Source organism: Carcharhinus amblyrhynchos, chromosome 24 (genome assembly GCF_965287045.1).
Source record: "Carcharhinus amblyrhynchos chromosome 24, sCarAmb.v2.hapA, whole genome shotgun sequence".
Classification (NCBI taxonomy): domain Eukaryota; kingdom Metazoa; phylum Chordata; class Chondrichthyes; order Carcharhiniformes; family Carcharhinidae; genus Carcharhinus; species Carcharhinus amblyrhynchos.
Genome location: NC_137347.1, coordinates 46,225,584 through 46,238,522, shown reverse-complemented (window position 1 = coordinate 46,238,522; position 12,939 = coordinate 46,225,584). Strand labels below are relative to the sequence as shown.

The 12,939-nt window shown below is 42.4% G+C and overlaps 1 protein-coding gene across 6 annotated transcripts in view; it reads left to right on the top strand.

Moving 5' to 3' along the window:
* LOC145357985 (importin subunit alpha-7) overlaps positions 1-12,939 on the top strand; it is a 153,793-nt gene that overhangs the window by 67,702 nt on the left and 73,152 nt on the right. For all 6 annotated transcript variants that reach the window (XR_013889409.1, XR_013889408.1, XM_080211637.1 and 3 more), the window contains exon 5: positions 9,068-9,162. Coding sequence is in view for 4 of the 6 variants with exons in the window: in XM_080211637.1 (XP_080067763.1) it covers positions 9,068-9,162 (95 nt within the window). In the remaining 2 variants the exon portion in view is untranslated. The remainder of the gene's footprint in view (positions 1-9,067; positions 9,163-12,939) is intronic.

Here is a 12,939-nt window from a genome sequence, read left to right as displayed (position 1 = left end):
AAATCAAAGCTTACAAGAAGTTGCCTCACTCTGGCGCCATCTTAAAGTTAAATTAAAGTTTATTTATTAGACACAAGTAAGGCTTACATTAACAGTGAATAAAGTTGCTGTGAAATTCCCCTAGCTGCCACACTTCGGCATCTGTTTGGGTCAATGCACCTAACCACATCTTTCAGACTGTGGGAGGAAACCGGAGCACCCAGAGGAAATCCACGCAGACACGGGGATAACGTGCAAACTCCACACAAACAGTGACCCAAGCCAGAAATCGAATCCGGGTCCCTGGCACTATGAGGCAGCAGTGCTAACCACTGTGCCGCCCCGGGCCTCTGGTGCTGTGAGGCAGCAGTGCTTGCCACCATGCCACCCTGGTCTCTGGCACTGTGAGGCAGCAGTGCTAACCACTATGCCACAGTGCTGCCCTGACCCGGGTTCCTGGCGCTGTGAGACAGCAGTGCTAATCACTGTGCCATCGTGCCGTCCCTGATCTTTGGCGCAATGTAGCAGCAGTGCTAACCACTGCCACTGTGCCATCCTGGGTCCCTGGCGCTGTGAGGCAGCAGTGCTAACCACTGCCACTGTGCTGCCCGGGGGCTCTGGTGCTGTGAGGCAGCAATGCTCACCACCATGTCATCCCTTTTAACTCTCTTGGAAGAGATTCCCGTGCAATCCTCATGCAGGCTATAATTTACACAAAGTCATTTCAAATGTTTGAGGAGTACAAAATCACATCATGAAATTGAAATAGTGCAGCGTGAGCCAAAGCATTGTTAGTTTTCTTTAATTAGAAGGAAAAATCACTTCACAAGATTCTTGCACAGATAAGCAACTGGTTGCACATTTTACATTCATTGTTCTCACTGGAACATTTGCACGCCCAGGATAGTATCATTACACCTGTGTCACTTTTCTTCGACACTTGTAATGAGTTATCTGTCATTTCTTCACGTCTCTTCCAGATCCAGAAACTGAAAAATTATATTGTGTTAGATCTCAGTAGAGACCAGTAATTTTTTTTTGTTTATTCAGAATCTGGGTATTTACTAAAAGATGTTTTATTACACACAAATCAAAAAATGTGAATACCAATGAACTGTATCTTAAATAGTCTGTAAAAGTAATGATAAAAGTAGAATGAATTCAGTAACCTATAAACTAAACTGAATTCTCTCCATTGCATTTCTTCTACAACGATTATATTTATGTTCCCAATAAATTTAAATCAGATATTTAACAAAAATTGGAAGATTAATCGCTTGATCTAAGTAGTGCTTTGAAGATTCATATAAACATTGAGATTTCTTGGGCCTTCTACATCCGAACATAAGAAATAGGAACAGGAGTAGGCCATCCAGCCCCTTGAGCCTGCCCCGCCATTCAATAAGATCAGGGCTGATCTGAAGTGGATCAGTTCCACTTACCCGCCTGCTCCCCATAACCCTTAATTGTCTTATCGATCAGAAATCTATCAACCCATGCCTTAAACATATTCAACAAGATAACCTCCACCACTTCAATGGGCAAGAATTCCAGAGATTCACTACCCTCTGACAGAAGAACTTCCTCCTCAACTCTGTTCTAAACTGACCACCGCCCCCCCCTCTTATTTTGAGGCTGTGCCCTCTAGTTCTGGTTTCCTTTCTAAATGGAAAGAATCTCTCTACCTCTACCCAACCTAGCCCCTTCATTATCTTATATGTCTCTATAAGATCACTCCTCAGCCTTCTAAACTCCAACGAGTACAGGCCCAACCTACTCAATCTCTCCTCATAAGTTAACCCCCTCATCTCTGGTATCAACCTGGTGAACCTTCTCTGTACTCCCTCTAAGGCCAATATATCCTTTTGCAAATGAGGGGACCATAATTGCACACACTACTCTAGTTGCATCTTCACCAGTGCCTTGTACAGTTGCAGCAAGACCTCCCTGCTTTTATATTCCATCCCCCTCACGGTAAAGGCCAACATTCCATTTGCCTTCTTGATCACCTGCTGCACCTGCAGACTGGGTTTTTGCGATTCGTGCACAAGGACCCCCAGGTCCCTCTGCACTGTAGCATGTTGTAATTTTTCACCATTTAAATAATAGTCCATTTTACTATTATTTCTTCCAAAGTGGATAACATCACATTTGCCAACATTATACTCCATCTGCCAGATCCTCACCCATTCACTCAGCCTATCCAAATCTCTCTACTGACTTTCCGCGTCCTCCACACAATTTGCTTTCCCACTCATCTTCGTGTCATCAGCAAACTTTGTTACCCTACACTCAGTCCCTCCCTCCAGATTGACTATGTATATGGTAAACAGTTGAGGCCCCAGCACGGATTCCTGCGGCATGCCACTAGTCACCAACTGCCAACCAGAAAAGCACCCATTTATTCCATCTCTCTGCTTCCTGTTAGATAGCCAATCCTCAATCCACGCTAACACTTTACCCCCAACTCCGTGTATCCTAATCTTCTGCAGCAACCTTTTGTGAGCTACCTTATCGAACGCCTTCTGGAAATCTAAAAACACCACATCCACCGGTTCCCCTCTGTCAACTGCAGTAGTCACATCTTCATAAAAATCCAGTAAATTCGTCAAACACGACTTCCCCTTCATGAGTCCATGCTACGTCTGCTTGATTGAACCATTCTTTTCCAGATGTCTTGCTATTTCTTCTTTAATGATGGATTCCAGCATTTTCCCAACTATGGATGGTAAGCTAACTGGCCTGTAGTTACCCACTTTTTGTCTACTTCCTTTTTTAAACAGTGGCATAATAGTAGCTATTTTCCAATCAGCTGGCACTTTGCCAGCGTTAAACGAATTTTGATAAATAACTACTAACGCATCTGCTATTACTTCTGCCAGTTCTTTCAGTAGCCTGGAATGCATTCCATCCGGGCCGGGGACTTGTCTACCTTCAGTCCCATTAGTCTATCCAAGCACTACCTCGTTAGTAACAGTAATTGTGTTAAGGACCTCACCTCCTACCAACCTTCATTCGTTAATATTCGGTAAGCTATTTGTGTCCTCCACTGTGAAGACCGACACAAAAAACTCATTTAAAGTCTCAGCCATTTCCTCATTTCCCACTATTAAATCCCCCCTCTCGTCCTCCAAGGGTCCAACATTCACTCTAGCCACTCTCTTCCTTTTTATATATTTGTAAAAACTTTTACTTTTTTTTATATTTTGAGCTTGTTTAGTTTCATAATCTATCTTCCCTTTCTTTATCGCTCTCTTAGTCATTCTTTGTTGTTTTTTAAAGCTTTCCCAATCTCCTAATTCCCCACAATTTTTGGCCACTCTGTATGCATCGGTTTTTAATTTAATACTCTCCTTTATTTCCTTCGTTATCCACAGCTATTTATCCCTTTCCTTACAGTCCTCCTCCTTCTCTGGAATATATTTTTGCTGAGTACTGAAAAAAATCTCCTTAAAAATCCTCCACTGTTCCTCAGCTGTCCTACCAACCAGTCTGCGCTCTCAGTCTACATGGGCCAATTCTGCCCTCATCCTATCATACTCCCCCCTGTTCAAGCAGAGGACACTGGTTTGGGACCCTACTTTCTCACCCTCCATCTATATCAGAAATCCAACCATATTGTGATCACTCATCCCAAGAGGATTCCTCACAAGAAGATCCTTAATTCTACCTGTGTCGTTACACAGTACCAGATCTAAGATCCCTCGTAGGTTCTGTAACATACTGTTCAAGGAAACTCTCCCGACAGCATACTAAGAACTCTTCCTCAAGCCCACCGTGTCCGACTTGAGTCATATAATCAATATACAGATTAAAATCCCCCATGATTATTGCCGTTCTGTTTTTGCACGCATACATTATTTGCTTGTTTATAGCCCTCCCCACCTCAAAGTTATTATTTAGGGGCCTATAGACCACGCCCAGTGACTTTCTCCCCTTACTATTCCGTATCTCCACCCACAACGATTCCACGTTTTGCTCTTTGGAGTCTATATCGTCTCTCACTACCACTCTGATATTATCTTTTACTAACAGAGCTACCCCACCTCCTCTTTCTTCCTGTCTATCCTTCCTAAATGTCTGATACCCCTGGATATTCAGTTCCCAGCCCTGGTCACCCTGCCACCATGTTTCTGTAATGGCCACTAGATCATACCCATTTGTGCCATCAACTCATTCACTTTGTTTCGAATGCTTAGTGCATTCAGGTAAAATGTCTTTATGCCAACCTTTATCTGGACCCCATTTGTTGAAATGCTACTAACCTCTCCAGAACCCTCTACTCCTTTAACTAGTTGAATGTCCTCAACATTAACCTGCACTCATACCCTCTCCTTTACCTTTGATTTTGTAATTCCCCATACCCCTGCACCGTCCTTCTGCTTACTTCTAACCTTTCCTCATAAGACAGTCCACTCATTCTAGGTGTCAATCTAATAAATCTCCTTTGAACTGCCTCCAATGCATTTACATCCTTCTGTAAATAGGGAATCATACAGCAAAACAAACAAATCAGAGCCAGTGCAGCTGGCTAGATGGCGTCTTCTTTAACACCAGGAATATTGCAGGTAAAACGAATGAGTTAAGGGTGATGATTGACACGTGGAAGTGTGATATAGTAACCGTCACAGAGACATGGTTGAAGGAAGGACATGATTGGCAACTCAACATTCTAGGATATAGAATCTTAAGGGGAGGAAAAGAAAGAGGAGGAGGTATTGCATTATTAGTTAAGGAGTCAGTTACTGCAGGATGGAAAGATGGCATCTTGAAGGGGGCATCAGATGAAGCTTTGTGGAAAGTCTGCAGAGGGATCTAGATAGGCTAAGCGAGTGGGCGAGGACCTGGCAGATGGAGTACAATGTTAGCAAGTGTGAGGTTATCCACTTTGTCAGAAATAATAGTAGGAGGGATTACTATTTAAAGGGTGAAAAGCTGCAACATGCTGCGGTGCAGAGGGACCTGGGGGTCCTTGTGCATGAGTCGCAAAAACCCAGTCTGCAGGTGCAGCAGGTGATCAGAAAGGCAAATGGGATGCTGGCCTTTATAGCGAGGGGGATTGAATATAAAAGCAGGGAGGTCTTGCTGCAACTGTACAGGGCACTGGTGAGGCCGCAGCTGGAGTACTGTGTGCAGTTTTGGTCGCCGCACTTGCGCAAGGATATTTTGGCCTTGGAGGGAGTGCAGAGGAGGTTCACTAGGCTGAGACTGGAGTTGAGGGGGTTGAACTATGAAGAGAGGCTGAATAGTCTGGGTTTGTACTCGTTGGAGTTTAGAAGGATGAGGGGGGATCTTATAGAGACGTATAAGATAATGAAGGGGATGGATAGGGTAGAGATGGAGAGATTCTTCCCGCTCAGAAAGGACAGCAGGACTAGAGGGCACAGCCTCAAGATAAGGGGGGGGTGCAGTTTAGAACGGAGTTGAGGAGGAACTTCTTCACTCAAAGGGTGGTGAATCTCTGGAATTCTCTGCCCGTTGAAGTGGTGGAGGCTACCTCGCTAAATATATTTAAGACATGGGTAGATAGGTTTTTGGTAGGCAAGGGAATTAAGGGTTATGGGGAGAAAGCAGGAAAGTGGTACTGAGCCACTTCAGATCAGCCATGATCTTATTGAATGGAGGGGCAGGCTCTAGGGGCTAGATGGCCTACTCCTGCTCCTATTTCTTATGTTCTTATGAATAGAGTTTAGGAATCTAAGCCACATTAAGGGCCCAATTTTACCATTTTGATTCTTCTAAGTTCAGAATCTGGGCATGATTCAGATCCGAACTTGTAAACCTGTTCTCAGGCGCCCCCATAACCACTCAGCCTGAAAAAGTCAGGAGTCTGAATTGCACTGTGGGTGGGACTTATTGCACCTGAAATGCTGCTGCTCCAATTGGAGCCTTCAACTACACAAGCATAGTTTAAAAAAATTTGAAAAATGCTCCCCTGCCCCATCGCTCCCAGGCTGCAAAAAGCAGATCAGGCCTGGGAGCAATGGCCTCCATTGACATCACCCCACCCCTACAACATAACTGTCGTGCCTTACTCACTCCCCCATTAGAGATTCATCTGCTCCCCATCCCCACTCCCCGAGCAATCTGGCCAACAATCGGGACCTCCCTCTCCCCCCACCACAGAACAATCGGGCCTCCCTCCTCCTCCCCCCACCCCAATCCGAGATCCATCCCCCCAAAAAAAAGAACAATTTGGCCTCCCTCCTCCTCCTCCCCCCTCTACCAGAGAATGATCTGGCCCGCCTCTCTCCTGTGATATTGTGATAGTGATCATATGATTTAAGTTTGTTTTCAGAGAGTGGTTGGGGTGTGGAATGCACTGCCTGCTGTGATAGTGGAGTCGGACACTTTAAGAACTTTCAAGTGGTTATTGGATCGGCACATGGAGCACACCAGAATTATAGGGAATGGGATAGCTTGAGCTTGGGTTTAGACGTAGCTTGGCACAACATCGAGAGCCGAAGGGTCTGTACTGTGCATGTTTCTATGTCTCACGTGGGAGACACATGAAGAAGGTAAATTCACATGGGATGCAGTGGATTTGATAAAATGGATTCAAAACTGGCTCAGTTATAGGAGACAAGATGATAACAAGATTGTTTGAGTGACTGGAAGAAATCTCACAACACCAGATTAAAGTCCAACAGGTTTATTTGGTAGCAAAAGTGTCCAGAGGCATACCATAGGGATCCGTGTTGCGCCCTCTGTTACTCGTTATTTATATAAATTACATTGAAGACTTGGGGTGAGGGGGGCATTAGTAAGTTTGCCGATGACACCGAGATTGGATGGGTGGTTAACAGTGAAGCAGAATGTTTTGAGATATTGGCGGAATGGTCAAACGAGCGGATAAGTGGCAGATGGAATTTAAGTCTGAAAAGTTAGAGTTGATACACTTTGGGAGGAGTAATCTGACAAGAAAGTATTCAATGAATGGTAGGACGCTGGGAAATTCTATGGAACCAAGGGACCTTGGCGTGTTTGTCCACAGATCTCTGAAAGTGGAAGGGCATGTTAGTCGGCTGATGAAAAAGGCATATGGGACACCTCCCTTTATTAATGAGGCATAGATTACAAAAGCAGTAAGTCACGTTGGAGTTGTGTAGAACTTTGGTGAGATCATAACTAGAACTGTGTGCTGTTCTGGTCACCACATTATCAGAAGGATGTGATTGTACTGGAGGGGGCGCAGAGGAGATTCACCAGGATACTGACTGGACAGAACATTTAAGTTATGAAGAGAGATTGTGTAAGCTTGGGTTGTTTTCATTAGAGCAGAGAAGACTTGGGGACGATCTGATTGAGGTGTACAAGATTATGAGAGACGGGGACAAAGTGAATAAGGAGCAACTATTCCCCTTAGTTGAAGGGTCAGTTACAAGGGGACGAAGGTCCAAGCTGAGCAGCAGAACATTTAGGGGGTATGTGAGGAAAATCTTTTTTACCCAGAGGGTGGTGACAGCCTAGAAATGTGCTGCCTGGGAGCATGCAGATTCGGGTTGCCTTGCGTCCTTTTAAAAATATCTGGATGAGCATTTGGCACATCGTAACATTCAGGGCTGTGGGCCAAGTGCTGGCAGATGGGATTAGATGGGAGTTCAGGTGTTTCTAATGTGTCACTGTAGACTCGATGGGCAAAAGGGCTTTTTCTGTGCTGTATGATTCTAATACTGCACACGAAATTTGAAATGAGATCTTGCCAATGCACTGTATAACTGAAGCCTTGGATCCTTCTAAATTTCCAGTATTTACGGTATTTTGCTTTTATCATAACTTTTATGTTCAGTTCCTCTCAATAAAGGAATACACTCCGTTAGCTATCTTAATTACCTGCTGTATCTGCATACTAACCTTTTGTGACCTGTGTATTAAAACACCCAGGTCCCTCTGCTTATCAGAACTCTGCAGTAATTTAAGTAATACTCAGCTTTTATACTCCACCTGCCTATGTTTCAATGTGAACAACTTCATGGTGTGACTATTCAGCCTGCACGCAGTTTGCCCAGTATTGTTTCCCTAGTGATTGTAATTTCATCGAGTTTCCCTCTCTCTACACCTCTTGATTTACATCTAATACTGGAATGTTTTTGCATCCTCTATAGTGAAGAAGAAATGAAATATTTGTTACTTTCATCTGCCATTTCCTTATTATCTACTATTAATGCCCCATTATCACTCTCTAGAGGACCAACACTTGCTTTACTTTCTCTTTTCCTTTATAATCATACTTTAATTTCTTTGTTCTGATTAACCATTTTGTCATTCTCTGCTGTTCATTCTGTCTGATCAATCATCTAACTTGCCATTCTTGAACTCTGGAGTTTTACATCTAAAACTTTCTCTTATGCGTGCAGTCTTTCTGAGTTTGACTAGACCATTAAATCCAGTACACTGGAGGGAGTCCTTCAGTCAACAAGAGATTTAAATCTTTTTTTTCTTTCTAAGAATTCCACAAAACTTTCTACAACATTAGATGTGTTGATCATTTCTTCAGTAGGAGGATTCGGCACAAATTTCAACTGAACTTTAGCGGGGCTTGGTTTCTCTTCTACTGCCAATTTGTTATCAGATATAAAACCTAAACTGTTTGAACACGGAATTATCTTTATAATTTAACTTACATTGACCCCTTTTCCTCTATTTATCTCTCAGGCAACATGGTCGCATGATCATTTACTGGCAGCTAGGTGCTTTACCAGAAATCATATCCTGGAGAAACCTAGTTCTTAAAGGGACCATCACCCCAAGATAAATTGTAATTTTTCCCCCAAAAGAACATGGGTCGTCACAATAGAATTACATATTGAAAAAAGTACATATTGAAAAGGTCAGCCCAAGTTCAATTAAAAGATTTTGGATTATTCAAATCAAACACCTGCTAGCGCATGCTGAAATTGGAAACCAAGCATGCAAGGAAAGCTCTGTGGGTGTGTTTTAAATATATGTGCATGAATAATTTTCCTTTCTTGTAAATGGACCAATGTATAAAGGCTGCTTGAAAATTTCAAATTACATGTATTTTTAAAAAAACACACCTGTTTAATCCCTTCAGCTTGTTGTTATGAAACCTTGTGTTTATTCGTAGAGCCAAATCCTCCTATTGATGAAGTAATCAACACAGCTGGTGTTGTGGAAAGATTCGTGGAATTCTTGAAAAGAAATGAAAATTGCACACTACAGGTAAATCTTTAATGCTTTTTTTTATGTCAGCTTGTGTGTTTCCTAATTAGAAAAGCCGAAGTGAAGGAATACTTTACTAGTATCAACATTTTTAATTCCAAAGAAGTAGAAGTGGAATGAGCTGAGATATAGATCAAACATGATCTTATGTGATAGAGGAATGGGCTATTGACCTTGTCATGTTAAAACGTAACTGCAAAGAAGTAAGGATTGTGCAGTAAGAAGATGTAGCCTCTGCATTGCATTTCATACAAAAATACCAGGTTATGATTTGTACTATAGTTTTACAGAAAAATAATCTGCTTCTATATTAGTAAATACAGTCATGTACTTTCACACCAAGAATTTTGTTTTGGGACAGTGGGTCACAAATATATTAATGGAATAAATTGCTAAACGTGCAAAACATTTGATTTTTATGGTCATGATTTGAAATCACATTTGTTGTAAAAGTCCATGATTTGCTTTCAATTAATTACATTGAGCTAAAGCCATCCTGACTAAATTAACTTGGTTTTTAGGAGCTTAATTGCTATATAGCATGTGCATATCTGAATATGTATGTGTATGTATAAAATAATATGTAGTGAAGTAGGTGATTGAATATACATTTGTGTGTTTAATATTTTAAAAAATGACTATATCTTTGGAGGTTAGTTTGTTGGGGGTTGGAGAACGGAGAAAGAGGAGGGGGGGTTACCTTGTGTGTTACATGAATTGAATTGCCCAAGCCCATTGAGAGAGCTGGTGCAGATGCAGTGAGCTAAATTGCTGCCACCTCCACTGTAACAATTCTGTGAAAAGGTCCGAGAGCAAAGTTCTAGGATCTTAATACCTTGAATATAAGTTTGCAAAGAAAAGTTAGGAAACCATAGTTTCTGGCAAGGCTGCTTCAGATATCTGCAGGGGCATTGACTTGGGGACAAGTCATACTTCTTTCAGTCCTATTGTTTAGGCAGCTAGCTAGTCCTCTCTCAAAAGGTTCTTCTCACTTCTATGTGAAAATTACTTTAGAAGAGTTGTCCATTGACCCATCCAATTCAGAATATGGAGGTTAGTTTATTTGATATTAGGCATTATCATGCCACAGATATGAAATATGAAATACATATGAGTGGCAAGAAGCAGCAGTGTTGCTTAAAACAGTGAGCTATAGCCAGTCTGTAGATTCGGAGCCATGTTTGGAATGAGAAGTCGATGACAGGGAACCAGGTAGTGATTGACTGGTGAGTATTTCCTATTTATCTTTTCTAAGCTGGGAGTAAACTAGAACATAGAACATTACAGCGCAGTACAGGCCCTTCACCCCCGATGTTGCGCCGACCAGTGGAACCAATCTAATGACCCTCTAACTTAAACTATTCCAATGTTATCCATATGCCTATCCACTGAAAACTGGTAAGTCTTATCAGTTTCCTTTAAGGTTTATTACCAGTAAGGTACTAGTAGGGTTTATTAGCATTAATAACCTTTACCAATAGTAGTAAATCTTATTAAAAGTAAAGTTTATGGTTTGGTGGCGGTAATGAGGTGCACCCATGAGGTTAAGGGATTCGTGGATAGCATAGTTCATAAGGATGTTGCCGGGACTTGAGAAGCTGAGTTTCACAAGGATGTTGTCAGGACTTGAGAAGCTGAGTTTTAGAGAGAAATTGAATAGGTTAGGACTTTTTTCTCTGGACCGTAGAAGAATGAGGGGAGATTTGATAGAGGTGTGTAAGATCTTGATGGATATAGATAGAGTGAATGCAAGCAGGCTTTTTCCACTGAGGCTAGGGGAGGAAAAAAACCAGAGGGCACTGGTTAAGGGTGAAAGGAGAAACGTTTAAAGAGAATATTAGGGGGGGATTCTTCACACGGAGAATGGTGGAAGTGTGGAATGAGCTGTAGGCTAAAGTAGCAAATGTGGGGTCACTTTTAACATTTAAGAAAAACTTGGACGGGTTCATGGATGAGAGGGGTGTGGAGGGATATGGTCCAAGTGCAGGTCAGTGGAACTAGGCAGAAAAATGGTTTGGCACAGACAAGAAGGGCCAAAAGGCCTGTTTCTGAGCTGTAATTTTCTATGGTTCTATGTTTATAAGTGTGGTCACACAGCAGCTTAAGAGTTTGTAGAGAAAGAGGCAATGAGAGTCTACGAGATGACAAAGTAGAAATATGCAGGCATTTGCTGAGTACATTCCATGAATGCTGATGAGTGTGATTGTTTTTCTGGAGAGTGTTGCCAGCACCAAGTCCATGGCAGCGTTGGTGCTGGCAACACTCAGTTGTTCAGTGGGAAGTACAAGGAAGCCAGGAAGACCAATAGTAATGGGGTGATTCAGTTGTCAGGGTAGTAGATATTTCTGCAGCCACAGATGTGAATTGAGAATGGTTTGTTACCTCCCTGGTGCCAAAGGTCAAGATTGTAACTGAACAGCTGCAGAGAACCCTGAGGAGGGGAGGATGAGCAGTCATGGTCCACATTGGCATGAATAACATGAACAAAAAGAGGGATGTGGTCCTGCAGACAGAATTTATGGTGTTAGGTAGGAAATTAGCAAGCAAGATGTCAAACATAGTATAGAACATTACAGCGCAGTTCAGGCCCTTCGATCCTCAATGTTGCGCCGACCTGTGAAACCAATCTAAAGCCCATCTAACCTACGATATTCCAATATCGTCCATATGTTTATCCAATGACCATTTAAATGCCCTTAATGTTGGCGAGTCCACTACTATTCCCCACCCTTACTACTCTGAGTAAAGAACCTACCTCTGACATCTGTCCTATATCTATCACCCCTCAATTTAAACCTATGTCCCCTTGTGCTAACCATCTCCATCCGAGGAAAAAGGCTCTCACTGTCCACCCTATCTAATCCTCTGATCATCTTACATGCGTCTATTAAGTCACCTCTTAATCTTCTCTCTAACGAAAACAGCCTCAAGTCCCTCAGCCTTTCCTCATAAGACCTTCGCACCATACCAGGCAACATCCTGGTAAATCTTCTTTGCACCCTTTCCAATGCTTCCATATCCTTCCTATAATTTGGCGACCAGAAGCGTACGCAATACTCCAAGTGCAGCCGCACTAGAGTTTTGTACAGCTGCAACATGACCTCATGTCTCCGAAACTCAATCCCTCTACCAATAAAAGCTAACACACCGTACACCTTCTTAACAACCCTATCAACCTGGGTGCCAACTTTCAGGGATAGTAATCTCTCTGGGTTGCTCCTAGTATCTCATGCGAGTGAGTATAGAAATAGAAGCAAGAAGCAGATGTATGTGTGACTGGAAAGATAGTGCAGGAGGGAGGATTTTAGATTCATGGAACATTGGGACTGGCTTTGGGGAAGATGGGATCTGTACGTGCAGGATAGATTACACCTAAACAGAGTTGAGACTGAATTTCTTGCAGCATGATTTGCTGGTGCTATTAAGCATGGTTTAAATTAATTTAGCAGGGGTGTGGGTTCCAGGAGGAAATAGTGGAAAGAAACATCAAAGTGCACCAGGAAGTACAGAAGTTATTTGGTGGGTTCAGAGAGAGAAAATTATATACATGTATATAAATGCACATTATGTGGATAATAGGATTGAATACAAATGCTGATTGGCATGTGAAAATATGATTTTGTGTCAAGAATGGAGATCTGCCTCAAAGAAGGGCTGGGCTGATTATTAAATATTCTCAGATACAAGGTATTCAGGAAGGAAAGGAGGAAGAACTGGAGGAGTTGCTGTATCGATAAAGGAGATGATTGCAGTGCAGGAGAGAGAGCATATCCCAAA